This window comes from Rhinatrema bivittatum, chromosome 11, assembly GCF_901001135.1.
Source record: "Rhinatrema bivittatum chromosome 11, aRhiBiv1.1, whole genome shotgun sequence".
In the NCBI taxonomy this organism is placed as follows: Eukaryota; Metazoa; Chordata; class Amphibia; order Gymnophiona; family Rhinatrematidae; genus Rhinatrema; species Rhinatrema bivittatum.
In genome coordinates, this window is record NC_042625.1 from 60,430,165 (window position 1) to 60,454,479 (window position 24,315).

At 39.4% G+C, this 24,315-nt stretch overlaps 1 protein-coding gene across 2 annotated transcripts in view; it reads left to right on the forward strand.

The window, feature by feature from the left end:
• The window catches only part of MED13L (mediator complex subunit 13L), a 667,498-nt gene that overhangs the window by 20,626 nt on the left and 622,557 nt on the right, over positions 1-24,315 (forward strand). For both annotated transcript variants that reach the window (XM_029619261.1, XM_029619262.1), the window contains exon 2: positions 18,647-18,884. In XM_029619261.1, coding sequence (XP_029475121.1) covers positions 18,647-18,884 — 238 coding nt within the window. The remainder of the gene's footprint in view (positions 1-18,646; positions 18,885-24,315) is intronic.

Here is a 24,315-nt window from a genome sequence, read left to right on the forward strand (position 1 = left end):
TAATAAGATTGAAAGGGGGTAGACTCAGGAGTAATCTTAGGAAATATTTCTTTACAGAGTAAGTGGTGGATGCGCAGAACAGCCTCCTACAGACACGGTATCTGAATTCAAGAAAGCATGGCATAATACAGGTTATCTCTAAGGAAGGGATGAGAATTATGCTAAATTAATTGGACAGATGGATAGACAGGATGGGCAGTCTTTTTCTGCTGTCACGTGTCTGTTCTTGAATAAATTGATATTTTAAATTCAGGCTACAGTATTCTGAACAAAAATAATCTTTTCAGCTTTTAAATAATTAAGTTTAGTAACATGCTTAGCAATGACTTTGCTGTGAAGTAGCCATCCAAATCTTAGTAGATGAAATAGTTACTATTGTATTAGTAATTTTCTGATATAAGATGTATTTGTATGGTACTAGGAGAAAAATAGCAATATATTTTCCTCTGCTAAAGTAGAAAGACACTAAGAAACAGCAGAATATCATCAGAGGCATTGTGGTGTTTAGGTTTTAAATTGGAATTTTTTCCATTCAGAAAATAGATTCTTTAAATGTTGATTGAAATTTCAGGCTTTCATGGTTGTTTCACGAAACAGTGTTCAGAATACAGTGATATTAAATATTACAATCTGTACATCACAAGGTGCATTGAATATATAATGCCATTGGTAGATGAGTTAGTATTCATTTGCCCATGGACTAAAACCATTCGGGCGAATTTTAAAAGCCCGGCGCATGCAGACGTTGGGCTGGTGCGTGCCGCAGGGATTTTAAAAGGTGCCTGCATATCTCCTGGTACATACACACAAATTTTTTTTTTTTTCTGAAAAAGAGCCATGGGCATGGTCTGTATGGGTCCTGGGCATTCAAAGATTTATGAATGAAACCAGCGCGTAAATGCTTACGTGCACAAGCGCATGCTGGGGTCCCCTACCGTGTAACTTTACTTCTGCTATGGATGGCATGTAAGTCCTAAAACAAAAAAAACAAACTAGTCAGCGGGGTTTTAAGGATCTGGGTTAACAGGGTAAAAGTAGGGGGGATTAGTACATCCTATCCTTTACCTGGGCGAACTAGGGAAACTGGTAATTGTGTTGGCATGCGTGTCTGCTAAAATCCCACTACTTACGTGGTTCATGTTTTTCTCTTGTATGCATAGTTTACTGTTCTATGTAATGGCACTGCCAAAAAGTCCTATGTAATGGCACTGCCAAAAAGTTTTAAGTTATCTGTAAACCGACACGATGTGCAAACGGTTGTCGGTATATAAAAACCTATAAATAAATAAATAAATTTGTGCGCACATGTGTGTCCATATAAAATTGTGCTCCCATGTATGCGTGTACAGCCTATTTTATACCATGTACATATATTTGCACGTATGTTATAAAATAGCCGCATCCTTTGGCGCAAGCCGTCACACGTGCATACGTGTGCGCCGGTATCTAAGTTACCGTCAGTATGTATATGTGTATATACATATGCATGATTTTTTTTCTTGCCGACAATCAGAAAAAAGTTGCTTTTGTCAGAATAAAAAATTATTAGTTTGGGGAGGTATACTATTCCTTTTATGATTTTTCTAGTAATGTTTGCTTTTTCTTAATTTAGTCTGCATGAATTGTGGACATAATTTTAAACAGTCATATTGGAAGCCTGAATAAAATGTATTCTAAGTATTAAAATAGTTGAAGGAATACCATGTTTTAATGGCGAGGGAAAAGACAGTTAAAACCATAATGAAGAAAATAGGCAAGATATAAAACAAGACAAGCCAAGAGAGTTTTTGAGAAGAAGCTTTCCATAGAGGCAAAAACTAAACCTTTTCATAGTACATTTAAAGCAAGAAGCCTGTAAGGGAGTCACTTGGGCCGCTAGATGACTGAGGGATAAAGGGATTGCTTAGGAAGGACATGGAAATAGCAGAAAAACTGAAATAATTCTTTGCCATGGTCTTTTGTAAGGAATATATTGGGAACATACACTAGAAAAATTATTTAATGGCCATGATTCTGAGCAAAGCATGTTGTTGGTTTTTTTTTTTTGGTTTTTTTTTTGTCTAAAAAAACCATGTAGATAACTGTAAATCCCAAATTATTCCAAGCTGTTAAAAAAAAAAAAAAAAAAAAAAGCAGCTTTGAATAATGTAGTCATCTGCAAATTTGATTCTTACTTGTTCCCTTTTCCAGTTCATTTATAAATATGTAAAACAGCATAAGTCCCAATCTTGATTTCTGACCTTTCTCTTCTTAGGAAAACTGGCCCATTTAAGTCCTACACTCTGTTTCCTGTTTTTTAACCAGTTACCAATCCATAAAATGTTGATGCCTCCTATCCCAAGACTTTGTAATTTTCTAAGGCGTCTCTAATGGAAAACTTTGTCAAGTGACTTCAGAAAATCCAAATATGCTATATCAACCAACTTTGATTGCGAAGAACTGCAGGAAGTCATATGGACTGAAGTGGAATGGCTTTTCTGAGTGGCATGAACAAAAGTCCTAGGCCCTTTTTCTTGCTCAACACAAAAACAGCTTGACTACCTTCTGTACCTATCTGAATTTCATCTCATGACCACTTCAGTTAAGGTTTGTTTGAGTGTGATTGCATATCATCATGGGGTAGAAGGTAAACCCATTTCTGTATAGCCTATAGTTGTATGTTTCATATGAGGTCTGCTTCAGATGAAGCCTCCCCTAAGGCCTCCTGTTGTGACCTGGGACTTTATTGTGGTTTTAGCTTAGCTTATGAAAACTCCTTTTGAGCTGTTGTGCTCCTGTGAACTGAAGTACCTGTCCTGGAAAGTTATGTTTTTGGTGGCGGTCACTTCAGTGGCAAGATTAGCGATCTCCAGGTCTTTGTGACTTATTCACCTTACACTAAGTTTCTTCATGACTGGGTGATCTTGTGTACACATCCTATGTTCCTGCCTAAGGTGGTGTCTGACTTCCATCTTAATCAGTCAATTGTCCTGCCAACTTTTTTTCCCAGGCCCCATTTACACCAAGGTGAATAAGTCCTGCACAGTTTGAGCTGCAAGAGAGCCTTAGCTTTTTGCCTGGAGCGGGCAGAAGCCCATAGATAGTCCACCCAGCTTTTTGTTTCTTTTGATCAGAGCAAGCTGGGGGTTGCTGTTGCTAAGCAGACACTTTGGAATTGGCTAGCAGACTGCATCTCCTTCTGTTATGTGCAGGCCGGATTGCATCTTGGGGGTCATGTCAAGGCTCACTCTGTTTGAGCCATGGCAGCATCAGCCCACTTGTAAGCAGTCTCCATGAATGAGATCTACAGAACTGTGACATGATGTTCCATCTACTCATTCACATCACATTACTGTTTGGATAGGGATGGCTGTTGCCACAGCAAGTTTGGCCAATCTGGGACAAGCAGCATGGAATCTAGCGACCTTTCGGGATCCTGACAGTATTTGTGACCTGGATTGGCCACTGTTGGAAAAAGGATACTGGACTTGATGGACCTTTTGACTGACCCAGTATGGCAAATCTTATGTTCTCACTGCGTAATGCTGGGTTCTGTATTGGGAGTCACCAACCAGGAAAAGGACCTTGGAGTTCTTGTGGACAATACATTGAAATCCTCTGCTTAATGTATAGCTGCTGTCAAAAAAGCAAATATAATATTAGGAATGATTCAATAAAGAGTGGAGAATAAAATGGAAAATATATTGCTTCTGCATAGAAGCAAAGTGTTGTGTGCAGTTCTGGTCACCCCATCTCAGGAAACTAGTGGAGCTAGAAAAGTTGCAGAGGAGGATGACAAAAATGATAAAGGGAATGGAACATCTCTCCTATGATTAGAGGCAACACAAATTGGGGCTCTTCAGCTTGGAAAAAGATGGCTGAGAAGGGAACAGGATAGAATTTTATAAAGGGTTGGGTGGAACAGGTAAGTAAAGAATGATTATCCTTTCAAATAATACTAAAACAGGGGGACATCTTGTGTAATTAACAACCTGTAGCTTCAGAACAGATCATAAAAAGTACTTTTTCACTCGGCACACTATCAAGCTTGGAATCTTGCTAGAAGATGTGATCAGCGTGACTAGCACAGGAATGTTTAAAAGAAGTATGGATAAGTTCCTAGAGGAAAAGTCTAACACATTATTAGCCAGGTAATTTAGTTTATTAAAAATTTGTATACCATGTATGTCATAAATGTCAAAGGTGTTAAGAGTCATAAATGTACATAATAAAAACATAAAACAGACTCAATATTCACAAAGCGAAAACAGAAAAAAAACCTCCTGTAGCATTCATTGCTGTATAAAGGCTTTCTTAAAGAAGTAATCTTTAATGCTTTTTTTGAAAGATCTTACACATGGCACACTACACCTGGAAGAGAGTACCACAATATTGGACCTGCTGCAGATAAAGCTTTGTCTCTGGTGATGTTAAGATAGCTAGCTTATTGATGGAATTTTCAGCAAGTTCTTTTGGGCTGATCTCTTTTTTTTACCTAGTCTATCGACTTTCAAGGTGGAACTTACCCAACTAAGATGATTCAAATTTAGCAGATTAAAGATGATTACAGCAAGCTTGTATAGTATCTACCATTTGATGGGAAGCCAATGTAAGTCTGCCAGGACTGGTGTGATTTAGTCCTGCATTTGGAACCTGACAAAATTTGTGCATTTGCATTTTGATCTAGCTCAGTGGTTCTCAACCCTGTCCTGGGGACCCCCCCCCCAGCCAGTCGGGTTTTCAGGATATCCACAATGAATATGCATGAGAGAGAATTTGCATACACTGCCTCCATAACATGCACATTTTCTCTCATGCATATTCATTGTGGATATCCTGAAAACCCGACTGGCTGGGGGGGTCCCCAGGACAGGGTTGAGAACCACTGCTTGGACAGATAGTTATATGGAAGATCCATGTAAATTGTGTTATAATAATCCAAACTGCTAAGTACCAGTGACTGAAGGACAGTACAAAAGTCATGAGGGTCAAGCAATGGGTGTAACTTTTTAACCATTTGTAACTCGAAAAGTGAGGCGGACAGTGCAGCTTTTATGTGTAGTTTGAATGATGGTTCAGAATCAAAGGTTACCCCAAGGTTGCGCACTTTCCTGATCACAGGAATATTATAGTTACTGAAGGAAAAATGAGAAGGCAAATTTTTTTAAAGGGAACTTGCTCAAGATGTTTTTTTAGCACTCAACAGTACTTAATTATGGAACAACCATTTGTTTATACATTGCAAACAGAGGGGAAACATGCTTAAATGTATTTTATTTATTTATTTAACTGTTCACAGGATCATAATGGTTTACATAAAAAATATTCATAGATAAAATAACATACAAGGTAAACTCACATATAAAATAAAGGATTATTAATAACACATAAATAATTCCAGAGGGATATTTTTCAGAGTATCGTATTTATCAAGTGGGTTATCTGAATGATAAGGCTATGTTAGGTTAAAGGCATTTTTAAAGAGCCAAGTTTCAAGTCAAGCTTGACGCTTTTTCTTTCTGATGTTGTTCTTAGTTCTTAGGCATAGGGTTCCAGAGTTTGGGGCCAGCTACAGATAAAAGCCTGTCTCTTGTTTGAGTCACATGAGTGTCTCTCTTATTGTAGGGATTTTTAGGAAGCCTTTGTTTTGAGATCTCAGCGGTTGTGTTGTTGGAGTGTTACTTCTAGTAATCCGTTATTGTCATTATTTAAGCTGTTGAATATTATTGTTAATATTTTATAGTGGATTCAAGATTGGATAGGTAGCCAGTGTAGTGCCATTAATATTGGTCAGATATGGTCAAATTTCTTAATTCCTGTTAAAAGTCTTATATCAGCATTTTGAAGTAGTTGTAGTAGTTTTATGTTATTTGCAGGAAGCCCTAGCAGTAATGAATTACAGTAATCAAGGTTAGAAAATAATAAGGTTTGTAATACAGTGTGGAAGTCTGTTGTTGTTAGTAATGGTTTCAATCGGCTGAGTATTCTCAGTTTATTCTTAGCCAAATTTGATCAAATTACTTATGAGTTTTCATCCAGATGTACTCCTAGGTTTCTTACTTGTTTTGATGGATTAATTCTGCAGTTTTCCATTTCAAAAGTAGGCAGTATTGGAATTTGAGGGTTTCTGTTTAGCCAGATGATTTCAGATTTTTGGTATTTAATACAAGTTTTAGTTGTGATAATTTTTTGTGAAATGTATCTTACCAGGAAGAGGAATACGGAATAAGAAATAGAACATCATCAGTGTAAATTTTGTAATTTGTCGCGTACTGAAAATTTTGCACAGGGCAGTGAGGTAAATGTTAATGTGCATGGCAGACAGGGTGGAACCTTGAGGAACACCCGTTGACACTGGTTTCCAGCTTGAGCTTGCTTTACCTATACATATCTGCTGACTCTTGCTCCCCCCCGTACCCACAAGCCCCCTACCTGCAAGGCCCGCAGCCCGACTTCGTCGCTACTTCCTTGCTCCTTGCTGCCTCCTAGCAGCCAAAGTCCCTCCCACTTGGATCACTGCAACGCGACGAGGGGCAGGATTCCTTTAAAAAAACACAACGGTGAGCCGCTGGGAGACCCTGCCCAGAGCAGGCCAGATCGGCCCTCTTGCTCCCCCCACGCCCACGAGGCCCCTACCTGCAAGGCCCGCAGCCCGACTTCGTTGCTACTTCCTTGTTCCTTGCTGCCTCCTAGCAGCCAAAGTTCCTCCCACTGACATCACTGCAACACGTCGAGGGACAGGACTCCTTTAAAAAACGTGCCGGTGAGCCATAGGCGCCGTTTGCCTAAGGAGCGCGACCAAGAGGCCTGCCCTTTAGCACGCCCCTTTGTGCTGTGCCTTAAGCTGCGCCTCCCCACCATGCTTTCCCCCACTTCCCTCAACATCCCCCGTCTTTTCTCCCTTCCCCTATCATGTCAACCCTCCCTATCCCCATTCTCCCACACTCCCCATGCAACTCCGAAAGACCCCTCCCATACAATCCTACCCCTCACTGAAGATCTCTAATCCCCATCATGCTATCTCCCCTGACTCAGTTCCTCGGCCTTACAGCCCTTTCCCTTTATCCTCTTCATCTCCCAATCCCTATCCAAGAAAATTCCCATACTTAATGACATCCTTCTTGACGACCTGCCTGACATTGCGCCATCACTGAAACCTGGCTTAAACCCTCAGACCTAGTCCTCCTAAACCTTCTCTCCACTCACCTATATGACATCTACTCCATCCCCAGGCCTAAGAAAAGGGGTGGAACTTAGACTAATTTCCCAAACAGTCCATACCCCCCCAAAATTTGAAATTGGTCTTTTCAAAATCCACACAACTCCAAGTATGCCTAGTTTACTTCCCCTCAGGCCTCCTTGAAAACAACGCCTCACCACTCATTGAACTTATTGCCGACAATATCAATATGGATATACCCACCATCCTCCTTGGAGATTTCAACCTCCACATAGATGCCACTCCACCATACCCCTCCTGTGAAGCCTTCCTAATCTCTATGAACGCCATTGGCTTTAAACAGATTATAACCAGCCCCACACACAATGCTGGCCACACCTTAGACCTCATTTTTACCAACTCTCACTTCACCCCGTCCGAGACACCTATATGCACCCCTGTCCCCTGGTCAGACCACTTCCTCATCAAAACCAACCTCCCACTAGTGAAAAATCTTCTCTCCCATCACTCACCCTCCACTACCATCCAATTCAGAAAACCATGCTCCAAAGACTATTTAATTCTTTCCCTCACTGACACCCTCAACGGGTTTGTCCTATCCAACTGGCACAATATCACCGATGTTGCCAAAAAATCTGCCCCTAACATCCAAAATACTGAACCCCTCCCGCAACGCTAAGAAACCCTGGTACACTCCCAAACTTAAAAAAAAGTCAAACTCAACCTAAGAAAATCAGGAATAAAATGGTGTTCAAACCCCTCCCTGCCCTCCTTACCACTTACAAATATGCCCTCTCCCTCTACCGAACCTCCTTACTAAACACCAAGCATGACTTCTACTCCGCTAGAATCCATGACATACAGGGGGTGGTTCCAAGATGGCTGCTGCCTAGGAGAGCTGTGCGATGTGTGCTCCTGAGTTGGTAATAGCAAGAAATAAGTTTATCGTTTACCTTATGGGGAGAAAGTGGAAAGCTAGAGGGGAACCTTTCCCTGTGGCTCCCTCTACTTTGACGCCGATCCAGGGACCCATGGATGCACACATCGTGCGCTGAGACCAAGATGTGGGAAGTCTGCAGCTGCTGGAGAGAGGGGGAGGGGAAGAAGAGCTCCCTTCTCTCCCTGCTCAATGTCTCTGTTCAGCCCCGCAGAAAGGACACCACCCGGGAATCCAGCTGAGGAGAGAGCTGCTCTCTTGCTGACAGGAACGCCGACCACCCAAAGTGTCGAGGGGCATGACCTGGCAGGGATCGGAGGGTTTGCAGCCGCTTCAGGAAGCCCAGGTTCAATTGGAGGGCAACTCTGTGCTGGAGCAGGAACTTCACTATCGGGACAAGCAGGAGCTGCTGCAGGAAAGTCTGCGATAACTCTGCCAGAAGTGGTTAGACACATTCCAGTGGGAGCCAGAAGTGGTAAGACACATTCCAGTGGGAGCACTGAGAGGAGAGGATCACCTTGCTGGTGGCTGAAAGGAATCAGTAAGTTTTTGCCTGGGACATTGTCTTCTTCAAAAGTATTAGTCAGTAAGGCAGCGAATAAACAAGTTAGACTGTTTGTATTTTTAAATGGTCAGACAGTAAGGCAGCTAGAAAGCATTAGTTAGTGTGTTTATTTTTAAAAGTCTGTAAGGCAACTAGTAAGCAGAACTGAGAGTTTGTATTTAAAAAAAAAAAAAAAAAGTAGCCAGAAGCTAGAAATAAGCTAGGAGCAGTGTATACCTAAGTAAAAAGGTTGAAAAGTTCAGTTCAGTTATTCACCTTGGAAAGGTGTTGAGGTAGTGTGATTTGGTTTCATTAGGTACCAACATTTGATAATCAAGAGAACAGTGAGTCACTCTGGCTGACTAACTGAAGTTAGACTGTTTAGATCACCTGGACCAGATGGTATAGACCCCAGAGTTCAGAAGGAACTAAAAAATGAAATTTCAAACCTATTAGTAAAAATTTGTACCCTATCATTAAAATCATCCATTGTACCTGAAGACTGGAGGATAGCTAATATAACCCCAATATTTAAAAAGGGCTCCAGGGGCGATCCGGGAAACTACACACTGGTTAGCCTGACTTCAGTGCCAGGAAAAATAGTGGAAAGTGTTCTAAACATCAGAATCACAGAACATATAGAAGACATGGTTATTTTTTTAAATTTCCCTGTAAATGTCAGATATTGTTCCAAAATAACAAATTTGTTTTTCTTGATCCCTCCCATTTGCAACGTTTTATTTCAGATAAGTTTCAAGTTACTTGAGTTAGGGTAGGTAGGGAGTATTTGATTGTAAAAGAGAAATGTCAGTGCTGCAGATTGAATAACTTTCTTTTCCTCCTAGACGTGGGCTGGAATACAATTATTTTTCTTTAAAAAAAAAAAAAGTTGTGAAGTTTGAATGTTATGTAATACTTGATTATACCATTTCATTTGTAAATGTTATAACTTGAAAAATACAAAAAAAAAAAAAAAGGGAAAGACATGGTTTAATGGAACAAAGTCAGCATGGCTTTACCCAAGGCAAGTCTTGCCTCACAAATCTGCTTCACGTTTTTGAAGGAGTTAATAAACATGTGGATAAAGGTGAACTGGTAGATGTAGTATACTTGGATTTTCAGAAGTTCCTCATGAGAGGCTTCTAGGAAAAGTAAAAAGTCATGGGATAGGTGGCGATGTCCTTTCGTGGATTGCAAACTGGCTAAAAGGCAGGAAACAGAGTAGGATTAAATGGACAATTTTCTCAGTGGAAGGGAGTGGGCAGTGGAGTGCCTCAGGGATCTGTATTGGGACCCTTACTTTTCAATATATTTATAAATGATCTGGAAAGAAATACGATGAGTGAGGTAATCAAATTTGCAGATGATACAAAATTGTTCAGAGTAGTTAAATCACAAGCAGATTGTGATAAATTGCAGGAAGACCTTGTGAGACTGGAAAATTGAGCATCAAAATTGCAGATGAAATGTAACGTGGATAAGTGCAAGGTGATTGCATATAGGGAAAAATAACCCATGCTATAGTTACACAATGTTAGGTTCCATATTAGGTGCTACAACCCAAGAAAGAGATCTAGGCGTCCATAGTGGATAACACATTGAAATCGTCGGTTCAGTGTGCTGCGGCAGTCAAAAAAGGAAACAGAATGTTGGGAATTATTAGAAAGGGAATGGTGAATAAAATGGAAAATGTCATAACGCCTCTGTATCGCTTCATGGTGAGACCGCACCTGGAATCCTGTGTACAATTCTGGTTGCCGCATCTCAAAAAAGATATAATTGCGATGGAGAAGGTACAGAGAAGGGCTATCAAAATGATAAGGGGAATAGAACAGCTCCCCTCTGAGGAAAGACTTAAAGAGGTTAGGATTTTTCAGCTTGGAGAAGAGACGGTTGAGGGGGCATATGATAGAGGTGTTTAAAATCATGAGAGGTCTAGAACGGGTAGATGTGAATTGGTTATTTACTCTTTCAGATAATAGACTAGAGGGCACTCCATAAAGTTAGCATGTGGCACATTTAAAACTCACATTTTTACTCATCGCACATTTTTACTCATCGCACAGTTAAACTCTGGAATTTGTTGCCAGAGGATGTGGTTAGTGCAGTTAGTATAGCTGTGTTTAAAAAAGGATTGGATAAGTTCTTGGAGGAGAAGTCCATTACCTGCTATTAATTAAGTTGACTTAAAAAATAGCCACTGCTATTACTAGCAACAGTAACATGGAATAGACTTAGTTTTTGGGTACTTGCCAGGTTCTTATGGCCTGGATTGGCCACTGTTGGAAACAGGATGCTGGACTTGATGGACCCTTGGTCTGACCCAGTAGGCATGTTTTTATGTTATTACCTTCTTCCTTTTCTCTAGAAACAATTTGGGAAACTATTATCGAAATGAGAGTGTCAATTTTACAACAAATGATTCCGATGAATATTAGAGTTGAAGCGCTAGAGGAAAAAATGACTGTTAAATCAAACTACGGTGGAGCTGGAAAGCCAAATTCTGCCAAATAGGCAACAGATAAATGAAGTAAAAATAACCCGGGAAGTAATGATTAAAGAGAGAAATATCATAGCAAGAAAATGGGAAAACTTACTAAATCTAAGTAAGAACCGAAATTTAAGATATATAAACTTTCCTAAGATTCCAATGAGAGCTCCTAGAGATTTGTTTAAGCAGTGTTACAAATAGAGGAGTCTGCTGTACCTCCGATCACAAAAATATTTTATTTACCATTGAGAAGACCAGAGGAACATAGAGGCCAGACCGTCTAATGAACCTGAACAAGCTCAATCCTTAAATATTACAAATTTATTGGAGACATCGGATACAGATTTGGCAATTCCCGTGACTCAAATAGTAACATTAGTTCTGGACCATGACAAGGAGTGGTTATTTCGCTTAAGCCTACGACATATGGAGGATACGTTTCTCCGTTGCAAGATAAGAGTTTATCTGGATGTTTCACGTGAAACTCAAAAAAGAAGAAAGGCCTTCCTTCTACTAAGACCTCAAGTTTTGCATGTTACGGGGGTATTTTACTTAACGTTTCCGTGTAAGTGTGTTATTAAATATTGTAATAATACATATATTTTCTTTGACCCACCCCAGCTAACTCAGTTTTTAGTAGACAAAGTTGCAGTAACACCAGCTGTTCCTAATATTGAAACTGTATGTTCCTCGTAGTAAAGAATGTTGGATCTCTTAGTTGTTTCTTTATATTGATTAAGAGTTGCTCTTATGTTTTCCTAGAGTTGTGTACAACCATCCTCCCTCTATTGAGGACTTTATATACAGAGATGTAAATTTATATATCATTTCTTTTTGTGGAACTTCCTTGAAATTGATGATTTGATAAATCTCTGTAATTCTTGTCAAGATGATATTCTTGATGTAATTCTTGAAATGCATAAAGAAAAAAAAAGAATCCACGACATACAATACAACGCCAAAGCCCTGTTCTCCTATGTATCCAACCTCACCAAATCTGTCCCCTCCCCTACCCCTGAAAATGACACCAAAACCATGTGTGACAACCTGGTCCTCTTTTTCCACGACAAAATATCTAAGCTTACCTCCAACTTTTCTCCCTCCACCACCCTCCCTAGCACCCCGTCTAAAATCCACTATGAGACCCTTGATTCCTACGAGACCACCTCCGACTCCGAAATAGAAACCCTTCCAAAGAAAATTAAACCTGCAGTGCATCTCTCTGACACCATCCCCCCCCCCCCCCCCCAAAATACCTTCAGGCTATCCCCAACCTTATTTCCAAACCTTTAGCCAATATCATCAACTGTTCCATCACTGCTGGCAACGTCCCCGCCTCCTTAAAACTAGCCATCATCAAAACCCATCATCAAAAAAACCCAATCTCAACCTCTCTGACCCTTCCAACTATCGACCAATATCAATCCTCCCCTTCCTAGCTAAACTAATGGAAAAAATAATAACCATTCAATTATCTGACCACCTTGAAAAAAACAACATTCTGTACCCCTCCCAATTTGGCTTCTGCAAATTTCACAGCACCGAAACCCTCCTAATCGCCCTCACCTCCTTAAAGGTATGGATTCCAGACATTCCTCGACATCTCCTCAGCCTTCGACAACATTAGCCACAAGATTCTCCTAAACCGCCTAACTGAAATTGGCATTGCCGGTACCGCCCTACTCTGGCTTGAATCTTACCTCAACAATAGATTCTACTCAGTCAAAATTAGTAACAGCGAATCTGAACCCAACTCGAGGTGTACCCCAAGGCTCCTCCCTCTCCTTCACCCTCTTCAATATATACATGTTGCCCCTATGCAAACTCCTTTCCGATCTTGGACTCTCCCATTTCATTAACGTGGATGACGTCCAAATCCTTATCCCCAGTACCGAAATCCCTCAAGACATTGGAATCCTGCCTTTCTTCAATCACCCACCTCCTCTCCAATCTGAACCTTTCCCTCAACGCCTCCAAAATGGACTCCTTATTATATCCCGCGATCCCAACACATGGATCACCTCTGACATCAACTCCCTTCCCCCCTCATTACCTTTCACCCAACACTTACGTGACCTTGGCATTATACTGGACAGCCAACTAAAAAAGTTAATAAGCTCTACCATGAAAGAATGTTACCACAAACTACATGTCCTCAAAAAACTTAAACTCCTCCTTCACTTTCACAACTTCCGCACCGTCCTCCAGGCCATATTATTCTCCAAATTAGATTACTGCAATTCCCACTTGCAAGGCCTCCCCTCTTCCACTATCAAATCCCTCCAATTGCTACAAAATGCCGCTGCTAGAGTTCTCACCAACACTCGCAGAAAGGACCACATCACCCCTGTGCTTAAAGACCTCCACTGGCTCCCAATTCCCTTCAGAATCCGCTACAAAAATCTCACCATTATACACAAGACACTACACAATCATAACATAAACTGGCTCAACGACTCCCTACAATTCCACACCTCCTATAGACCCACCAGATCTTCATACAAACGGATCTTTGCACATACCCCTCACTAAATCCTCCCGCCTTACAGCCACCAGAGAAAGAGCACTATCCATTGCAGGACCCTCAACTTGGAATTATACACCACCTGACCTGCGCCTGGAACCCTGCCCCCACAAATTCAAGAAAACTTAAAACCTGGCTTTTCAAACAAGCCTTCACATAACTCCCTCCCTGCCCTTTCCTTCCCCCTCTCTTCCACCAGCTCCATGTTTGCAACTGTTCTTAAAGTCAAAATTTTGCCTCTAAAACTCATGTTCTCAAAGTTATAAATTTGACTCTTTAAACTCTTGTTCTCAATGTTGTTATTATTGACTCTTTAAATACCTTGTTCGTAATGTTATTACGCCTGTTATTATGCCTTTTGTTATCCACCTTTTCAGTTACCTATGTAATTTATTTTTCTCTCTGTTACATGTAAACCGATGTGATGTTCTTCGAACATCGGTATAGAACAGCCACAAATAAATAAATAAAATCTGTTATAAAGAGAGAATTTGAACCAACTAAGGGTAACTCCAGCGATCCATAGAGATTCTAATCTGTTGAGAAGAATGTTGTGATTAACAGTTTCAAAGGCAGCAGAAGAACCTGGACATACTCCGCACCACTTTCCAAGCCTCTTAAAATGGTATTAGTCCTGGATAATAAGTAACTCTATACTATGTGATTTCCTGAATCCAGATTGAAATTTATTAACAAAAGTATGCTTGACAATAAAGTCAGACAGTTGGGAGTGTACAATAGTTTCAGTGAATTTGGATAAGAAAGGTAGAGATGAGATTGTTAGACTAAAGAAAGCTATTGATATCCCTAGGTGTGAGTAAGAGGAATTAAATCTTGATTTAATTTTTATTTGTAAGTAGATTGACCATTATAAGTTGATTTAGCGAAGAACTTATTTATTTCTTGGTTTGATTATAAAGCATTATGCATAAATGTTGATTTTTGTATTGAATGTTAATATTGTATGTAAGTAAAGCAGAATTTTAAGAAGGTTTGCCAGGTTATTTTACGAAGCTTGGAATAGTAGTGATCAAACAATTTTTACTTCAGCTGAGGAAGCTGTACTATTGCTAGAATGCATGTTAGGGTGCTTTGAAAAGGTTTTTCACTATGAATCTAGTATTACTGCACTGTGAATGTACAATTGAATAAACTGTAGAATTATTGAAGGCTACTGACAAACTGAAATGCTAGCATGTAGGTCAAAGGTCAAAAAGATATGAGTTTAGTCTTAAGTTTCATGTCTCAAGTTTCATTTTCTCTTTGGGCTCAATTTTCAAGACATAAGATTTACAAGAACCTTAGCTTCATTAAAATATACATGATAGAACTATAATACTATCCTATTAAGATAATGTTGTGTTAATACTAACCAATTAGGAAATTGTTGTAAAAACAAACAAGTCATTGGTTTAGAAATTAGAGGTGTGAACCCTGTATAGTCCCTGGTATCAGTAATTCACTTTTGAGGGAACTGATCCTGTCTACTGTCTGGAAACCTGTTTTCCGTAAGATGTAACTTATTATATTATAGTTTTGTGTTTAAATGACACTTCTCCTCAAGCTGCTGGCTTTAAATGTTTATTAAACCATACCACTATGGTGGGATGGTATGTTTTCCAAGATATATGGAGATTTATCTGTGCCTACAATGGTTGAGAGACAATTTAAATCTAAATCTTCCCCCTAATATTCCGATGAATTATTGGATTGTACAAAGAATATGAGAAGAGCAGAGAGAAGAAGTTAAAAAAAAAATAGAGAGAGATGTTGAGAAGTTATAAAGATACAGTGACAGTTTACAGAGATTTATTATTGGAGACAAAGAGAAATTATTTCTTTGGGCTAGTTCGTTAATTCAGTTAAGCCTTTAGAGCTCTTTGTGGGCTGGTCAAATCATTGGTTAAGTCTCCATTGTTTCCCACTTCTTTTCATTTAGATGTTGAGAAATAGTATTCTTTCTGGATAAGGTTAAGTCTTTAGTTTCTGGCTGTGGATGGGAAAAGTTGTGGGATCTTATTAATTGATTTATAATGTTAATTGTAAGTGGGTGGAATTTGTGCCTGTTTCCGGTACATTACTTGAATCTATATTGGCTAGGTTAAATATTTCATTACTTGATCTGTATCCTTGCCCTTTCTAATTGGTGAAAAATAAGGCTACTTTATTTGAAAATTTGCTACAAATTATTAACCTTTCTTTACAATCTAGAGATGTATCAGTTAGCTTGAAAAGAACTTTTGTAAAACATGTGTTGAAAAATTCTTCTGTTGCTTCTGTTTGAAAAATTATCATCCAGTTTTTAGTTTATGTACCATTACAAATGTTTTGGAAAAATGTGTTTTATTGCAGTTGGATGAGTTTTTAGATAATGCTTTAAATGAAGGCCAGTTTGGATTTTGAAAAGAGAGAGGAATGGAAGCATATTTAATGTAATTATTAGATATCATTCGTTGTAGTTTAGATCACAAGACAAGCGAGATTCTAGTTAAATTAGATGCTAAATCAGCATCTGATACTAATTCTCATTTAAAACTATTGAGAAGATTGTTAGGTATTGGGATAGGAGGTTTTTTTCTTTTCTGCATGAAAGAGCTCAGCAGTTTGTATAAAGGGCAATTGTTCGAAGTGGTACTTTAATGAATATTAGTGAATATTAAATATTAAAGAGTACTGCCTTATCGGCAGTACTCTTTAATATTTGTCTACAGCCCTTGGCTGTTGAATTGTTAGTTTGGCGAGTTATATTTAAAATGTATGTGGATGATGTACAATTCTATTTGTCTAGTGAGAAAGCAGGTGAATTTCCAGAGGATCCTTTTAATCATGTTTGAAAAGTATAGAAAGCTGGTTTGAGGACAATAATTTGATCCTTTATTTTGTTAAAGCATCTGTGTTATGGTTGGGATCTATGTCTTTACCGAATGTCTCGCGATTGTTTAACCCTGATGGGGATAAAATCCAGCTATGTTCTGAGGCAAGGAATCTGGGCATAATTCTAGCTTCTAGACTGGTCCTTGCTGTTCAGGTATAGAACGTTTTTAAAATAGCTTTTTTTTAAAGCTGTGATTGTTGCTACCAGTTAAGTATATTCTTCCTCTTTGGGAATTTAAGATGGTCCTTCAAGCTATAGTTTGTGCTTATCTTGATTACTGTAATTCATTGTATGATGGGCTACCTAAATATTTGCTGCACATATTAAAGCTTATTCATAGTTCAGTGGTTAGGATAATCTTTGATTTAAAATATGATGAAATCATTTCCCTGTACATGAAAGAGTTACATTGGCTTCCAGTAGTGCAGAAGGTGAAGTTTAAGCTGCTAACACTGATTCACAAGTCTTTGCATTTTGAGTTCTTCTATTTTGAGTCCTTCTGTTTGAAAAATATGTTCTCCTCTCATGTTCCAAATTGTTCATTGCGCTTGGCTTCTTAATATGTGAGTGGTCCCTCCAATTTTATCAGCAAGATTGATTAGAACTAAATCTATAGCTCTCTCTTTATTGGGCCAGGATCTCTGGAATTCTATTCTCATCGAAATTTGTAAAATGTCTGATTTTTATAAAATTTCGAAAGGCATTGAACACTTTCTTGCTCTCTGAAGCTTTTAATTATTGAATTTTATTGTATGTACTTTTAATTTTGTTCTGTTTGTACTTATTTATGTATGTTTATTGCGATCTACAATGGAGCTCAAGAATTGCGGAATAAAAATTGGTGAAATAAATAAATAGATCTGCCAGGTACTTGCGATCTCGATTGTCCATTATCGAAGACAGGATGCTGGGCTCGATGGACCTTGGTCTGACCTAGCATGGAATTTGTTTGTATGTTCTTAACTCATGAAATGTACATATGATTCACTAGATTATAGTGGTCCGCTTTAATTTATGCATTGTAAGTTTTAACTTCTAGTGGCTGATGGAAAGCATCTTGATTTCTGCAATGGTTGATTGTTTTATAATGCTGTATTACTCTGATCTTCTTGAGCCTCTGCTGCTTCTTGTACTGAAATACTTCTGTGAAATGCTCCCTGTATATCAGTGTCTTTTACTGTAAATGGTAACAGGGGAGGTGAAGGAGTTTATAGTTTAACAATAAAATATAGACTTTGCATTATGTAGTGACCTGAAAAAATGTAGTAGACCTGGTTTCAAAAGAGGTTACTGAGGGGAATGGCCAGCATTTTGATGTGTGATAAAGAAATTTCAAATAGATCGTAAGGCGAGTTGATATCAGACGCTTGCAAGAAAATAACAGAAATTATATCCTGTAGAACAAACAAACTCCCTGAAATTTTCTCAGAGAGCAATGGAGTTCCCAATCATTGCCAACAGAGCAAATTATTATCCTTTTCCTGTGCTTCATCGTATGCTTCAAAACTGAAAGTTGAAAGAAATAATACTAGAGAAACTTTTATATTAATTTTTAGTTTAATGCATATTGTCAATATTGCTTTTGTGCCAAAGCCAGAGGATTTTAATTTTGTTATGTTTGCAAAATCTGCTAAATATTCTTGTACAGTATCCCATGAAAAACACCTGATAGCTGTTTAATAACTAAAATGGTTTGGGTTTCAGCCTGGCAAAACATTGATTAGCTTTTTGTGTTCACCTTTTTGCTTTAAATCATATAGATGCACTACCAGGTCTTCTCTGGTCACAAAAGAATGGAAAATTATGACATCTTTGCGAAAATGGCAGACATTTATTTTTAGTGTTTAAAATAAATAAATATATATATATTCTACCTTTTTATGTCATTTAATCAGATTGTACATATAAAATATTCATCTATATTTACTAGCTGAACTAGTAAAGGGAAAGAAAACCAAAAATTGTGAAAGAATTAGAACCTGAATACCTTTAAAATTCTATAAAATGTTTCCTAGTGAAAGGTAAAGCATTCTTTACGTACAAAAGTGTTAATTAAGGGGGATAGATAATAGTTTGTAATTTATAATACTATATCTCTTTCTTCTTCTGTTTTCAGGCTGAACTCACAGGCATCAAATGGCGTAGGTACAATTTTCAAGGTCATGGGGACTATGGCCCTATCATCTCAGCCCCGGCCCAGGATGATCCAATCCTGCTCAGCTTCATTCGTTGCCTACAGGCCAACCTTCTTTGTGTCTGGCGGCGTGATGTCAAACCAGATTGTAAGGAGCTATGGATATTTTGGTGGGGAGAAGAGCCAAATCTTGTAGATGTGATACATCATGAACTACATAGTAAGTTTATTTTTCTTACCTTTTTAAAATTTTATTTTAGAATTCAGCACATCTAAATAATGTAAGGCCTGTTATGCTGTGAAGGTTTGCACTGATACGATGTACAAACAGTTATCGGTATATAAAAGCCTTTAAATAAATAAATAAAATATGATCCAACTAAAGCTCATAGTTTTAAAGTGGTAATCTTTCAGTGTATGATCTCCATTTTTCTTTAGTAGAACTAATTTTAGGTAGATAGGAATATTATTGAGTATCTATGAAAAATCTGTACATTGAGTTTAGTAAGAATAAAAAAATCTAGTTAAAGTATCAACCTTCTTTGCTGTTGAAATTACCTTTGAACATTATGTGTTGTATTACTAAAATGTGTGCTGTGGTTTTTCAGTGAACCAGAGAATCTGTTTGTCAGTTTAATTAAAGAAAAAAAAAGAAAAAGCTAAAAGGGACATTTTTGATTTGAAGTTGTCTACCTTAGGTCTGGGTTTTTCAAGTGGGGGCCACTATGGCAAAATAATTAATTGTGAAATCCATCAAGGCATTGATCTGTGCAGTCGGGTAAATAACCATCGGGGTAACTTGCTTGATGTGGTGGTTACTACCCTTAACTATTAAGCCTTATGCTCACCTTTGATGCAACTCCAGCATTACTCTCTGCATCAATGACAGGGAAGGGCAGGAAATTTGACTCAAACAGTTACCAACAAGGGCCCTGAACTTGGTGGTTGATGAAAAAGATAAGTATGGGAAAATAAGTGTGGGAGCTTGCTGGGCAGACTGGATGAGCCGATTGGTCTTTTTCTGCCGTCATTTCTATGTTTCTATGGAGGTCTTGATAAAAGTGGGACAGATGGAGAGAGACAGGGGTCTTGCTAAGGTTAGGGGCGAGAATTGAGGAAGGAGACAGCTGGGGGAGCGGTTCAGTCCTTGTGAGGGGAACTTTCTGGAGTTGTGTGGTGAGAGACAGAATGAAGGGGAGGGTGCTTGAGCCTGCTGGGACAGAGAATGGAAGAAGGTGGGGGGTAGTAACAAGTAACCTGGGGAATTGACCCAAGGGGGAGGAGAGATCTAGCATGGGGAATAGGTTCAAGCCATAAAGGGGGAGACATTGAACCTGGGTGAGGGGAGAGTAGTCTGGATAGGCCAGGCCTTATGATGGTAAAAATCTATTCAAAAAAATTAAAAACCCTTGCATCTTTGTGTAATAACTTTTCTGTATTGTACTATAAATTAACTATTACTCAGACAGTGAATATATTTAATCTGAACAGTCTGCAGAATTTTGCAGAATTAAAAATATTGTATGCAAAATGTATAATTTTTTTGCGCATAATTTTTAATTTTTTTTTATTGCATAGGAGTAATCTAAAACAATCTGCTGCCACCCATGCTCTGTCCTGCTCATCTCTGTTCTCCTTAACGCACACGCTCTGTTCCCCTAATACATACTCTCCCCACCAACTCCATCTCGACAAGTTTCAATCCCCACCCATCTCGCCCACCAATTAGCCTCTACCATCTTATTCCCACCTTCCCACACCTTCTTTGAATGTTTGCTGGCATTGCCTCTGAAACAGCTGTTGTGTTTTCTTCTGGCACCATATGGCGTCAGTGAGTTTTGAAGCACATGGTCCCAAACTCCCATATTGTTCTCAGAGTTTTGAGAGAATGGCAGAGGAGTTTAGGCACCATGCATCTCATACTCACTGAGAGCCATTCAGTGCTGGAAGAAAACAGAACAGCTGTTTGAGGTAGCAATGGCAGTAAGTCTCCAGAGGAAAAAAGGGGGAGGGGAAGAAAAGTGAATACCGGGGGAAGAAGATAAAGGAGCCACACTATTACAAGGTAGGAAAAGGAGCCTGTAAAGTGAATAGTATGGTCTTTACTGTGACAGAGACTTTGAATGCTGGGCAAGGGATAGTTTCCATGGTAAGGGTTGGGACTGGGTAGAAGAGGGATTGAGAACCTTTAAGAAAAGGGGGGTGGGATGATTAGAATGATGTAAGGAGAGAGTGGTGGTTGTGTTTTATATTATGGAGGAAAGTACTGGAAGGGAGTATTAGGAGAATGTAGTGGGGGATGATGATTATATTAAAGTATAGAGAATTGGATTGGGGTTATTGAGTGAGTAGGAAGGTTGGAATGATACTAGGGATTAGATCTGTTCAGCTTGGAGAAAAGATGGCTGGGAGGTGGGGTATGATAGAGGTCTATAAAATCATGAGAGGACTAGAATGGGTAAATGTGACTTCCCTGTACGTACCAGGATCAGTCCAGACGGTGGGTTATGTCCCCCGTCCAGCAGATGGAGTCAGAACATAGCTTGAGAGTGCCACCATATATACCAGTACACCCTCTGCTGGAGCTCAGTATAACGAATAGCAAAGCTCAAATAGAGCAAAACAGTTTGGATCAAGAACCCTTAATTATGAAAGAACAATCAATATAACAAGAAACGGCCAACAAAAGGCCACAAACAGCCAACTTGTGAGGAGCTGTGAACATCAATAAGAAAATTGAAAAGACAGAAGACAGCTACACGTAAGAGCCCGAGCAGGAGCCCAAAATTCCAGAGTGGTGGGCGTCTGGACTGATCCATGGTACTACAGGAACGAAAATTAGCAGGTAAGGAATAATTTTCTTTTCCCTGTACGTACCAGGATCAGTCCAGACGGTGGGATGTACCCAAGCTTCCCTAATTCGGGTGGGGCCCTGAGAGACCTGCTCGGAGTACCTGATCGCCAAAGTGCCCAGGGGCCGAAGGCACCAGGTGTAGCCGATAATGCCTGGAGAAGGTGTGAAGCGATTTCCATGTCGCCGCACGACAGATTTCCTGCGAAGAGACGGAACGAGATTCCGCGCAGGACGCCGCCTGAGAGCGCGTAGAGTGAGCTATGACGCCCCGAGGCGGGGTCCGACCCGCACCGATATAAGCCGCAGAGATGGCGTCCTTTATCCAGCGCGCAATGGTCGACTTCGATGCCGGTGACCCTTTCTTCGGGCCCGACCAGAGCACAAACAAATGATCGGATACCCGGAAGTCATTTGTAGCCTCCAGGTAGTGAAGAAGCGCGCGCTTGACGTCTAAATGACGAAGAGACCTCGATTCCTCTGGAGCAAACGCCGGGAGTTCCACCGTCTGATTCAAGTGGAAGGAAGAAACCACCTTCGGGAGGAAGGACGGCACTGTACTGGACGGGGGACATAACCCACCGTCTGGACTGATCCATGGTACTACAGGAACGAAAATTAGCAGGTAAGGAATAATTTTCTTTTGGTTATTTACTCTTTCAGATAATAGAAGAAATAGAGGGCACTCCATGAAAATACAGTGGTGTGGATTTCATATATTTTGAATGTCTATATTTTATAGTCCTAAGTGTTAATATATTTATTGTGCTGGAAATCCAGGCAACCTCACAGTTGATAGCATTTCTTCAAATTTCATCTAATGCATAGGAATTCTGCATAACAAAGGTGGCCCATCTCCTCCAAATGCCCAAATGTATGTCAAAATCTTGGAAGCTATTCATGTAATGCTGTGAGTTTTGAGTGCACTCATGATGTAAAGGTGCTATTGTGGCAATTATTAAATAATAATTATAATTTTACTCATTGTCCCTCCCTCTCCTCCTTACACTACCAAGATACAGTTCTTTAAACCCCAACCTCAGTACATTGAAATTGTGGTTGCACTTTTGAAAAATATAAAAATCCTCTCTTTTAACAGATTATTGATCTCACTTTCACTGACTAATGACAATTGCTGTGATTGAGGACATACTTGTTTAGTGCTACCAGGCATATGCAGTGCTTTACAGTCATACTATCCCTCTCAGCCCTGCTTAAACTAACATCTCCCCCCCCCCTTGACACTTCTCATTAAACCTCTTACATTAAATTGTGTCCTGTAATTTATTTTGTCCCCCCCCCCCTGTTTCCCGAGAACCCTTCCTTCCCTCTACCCCATCTCACCTGAGAAAAAGTTTCATTAACACACCACCTGCGCGATGTTACATTTAAGTTAGGTCTTTATATGCTTAGCTTTATTAATTCACACACAGTAAGGCCGATTTTTAGGTCGTACTCTATTATACCTGTTTATACACTATTGCTCTATGCCTAAATGTAACTAGTTGCTTGTACACGGTTTAATATGTGTTATACAAATGTGTTATATGTATTAAGTTGTTAAAACTGTAAACCGGAGTAAAGGCAGCCTGCTATACTTCGGTATATAAAAGAGTCCAAATAAATAAATAAATAAATAATAGACAGTTCTTGCTGCTTGGAAATCCTGTCCCTAAAACTGAGGTCATTCTGCAAGTTTTTGGCATCCAGATGTTGCTTTTATTTCCCTGAAAAGCCATAGTGGCTTGTGACCAAGTAAAACACAATAGAGGCATTGCTCCAAAAAAGAAAAACCAATAACTGGACCTGGATTAGAAATGTAATCAGTTAAATTAACTAGACTCTAAAACCAGGACAGGATTTAATATAGGTGGGAAAACATTTAGCCTGAGGGCTATATTGATCCATGACAGTTAGTAGAAGAAGGGCTGGCAGATTGGCAGGAAGGGAAAGAGGAAAAGTGCATGTGTTGAGAGATGGAAATCATCGTTACAAATGGCTATTCCCTTTTGGACATCCTGTATCAAGCGCCTGGAAGAAGCTCAGAAGATTCTTCAAGCAGCTGACCTGATAAAGAATGGAGAAATTACTACAAAGGCAACTTCCTCCAATTCTGGGAGAGATTTAAACAAGAGATGACAAATAGTGCAGTCTGGAGGAAAATGTTTGAGGCGGCATTCCGGTGAAGCAACTTACTCTCGTGACTCTGTCAATTGAAAATTGCTCTTTTTCAATATCTTGGCCACGAGTGAGGGAAAATGGGTTGTTACTAAAGTTTTAACTCTGCAAGATCTATGAGTTTATCGGATATCTATATTATATTGGGCACTCCTGTTGGGTGGTATTTCTTATGACAGTTAATGAGTTAGTTGAGAGGTCTGAGGGGCAGCCATGATGAGTCAGTGCCATTATTCCTCAAGGTAGAGGAGGGAGAGAGTTGGGGAAGGGAGGGAGGACAGGGGTGAGAGGGTGGGGTTCTGGGGTGGGACTGAATTTGAGAGTGCTGGGATTGGGTGGTATTCTGCTGATTGTTGGAGGGTAGTTATGTAGTGGATGTCTATATGGTGATGGTTATATCACTAGGTGGTTGGGTAGGAGACTCACTTGTGTGTTAGGATAATGGCACTAAAGATTTTGTCTTGGAATGTTAAGGGCCTCCTTAGTTACACTAAGCGAAAAAGGTTGCTACAAGATGCCACTAGTATGAAGGTTAACATTCTGTTTTGTCAAGAATATCACTTGAGGAAAAAGTATGAAAGGTTACTAACATCTAATCATTTTCCTCATCACTTCTTTGCTT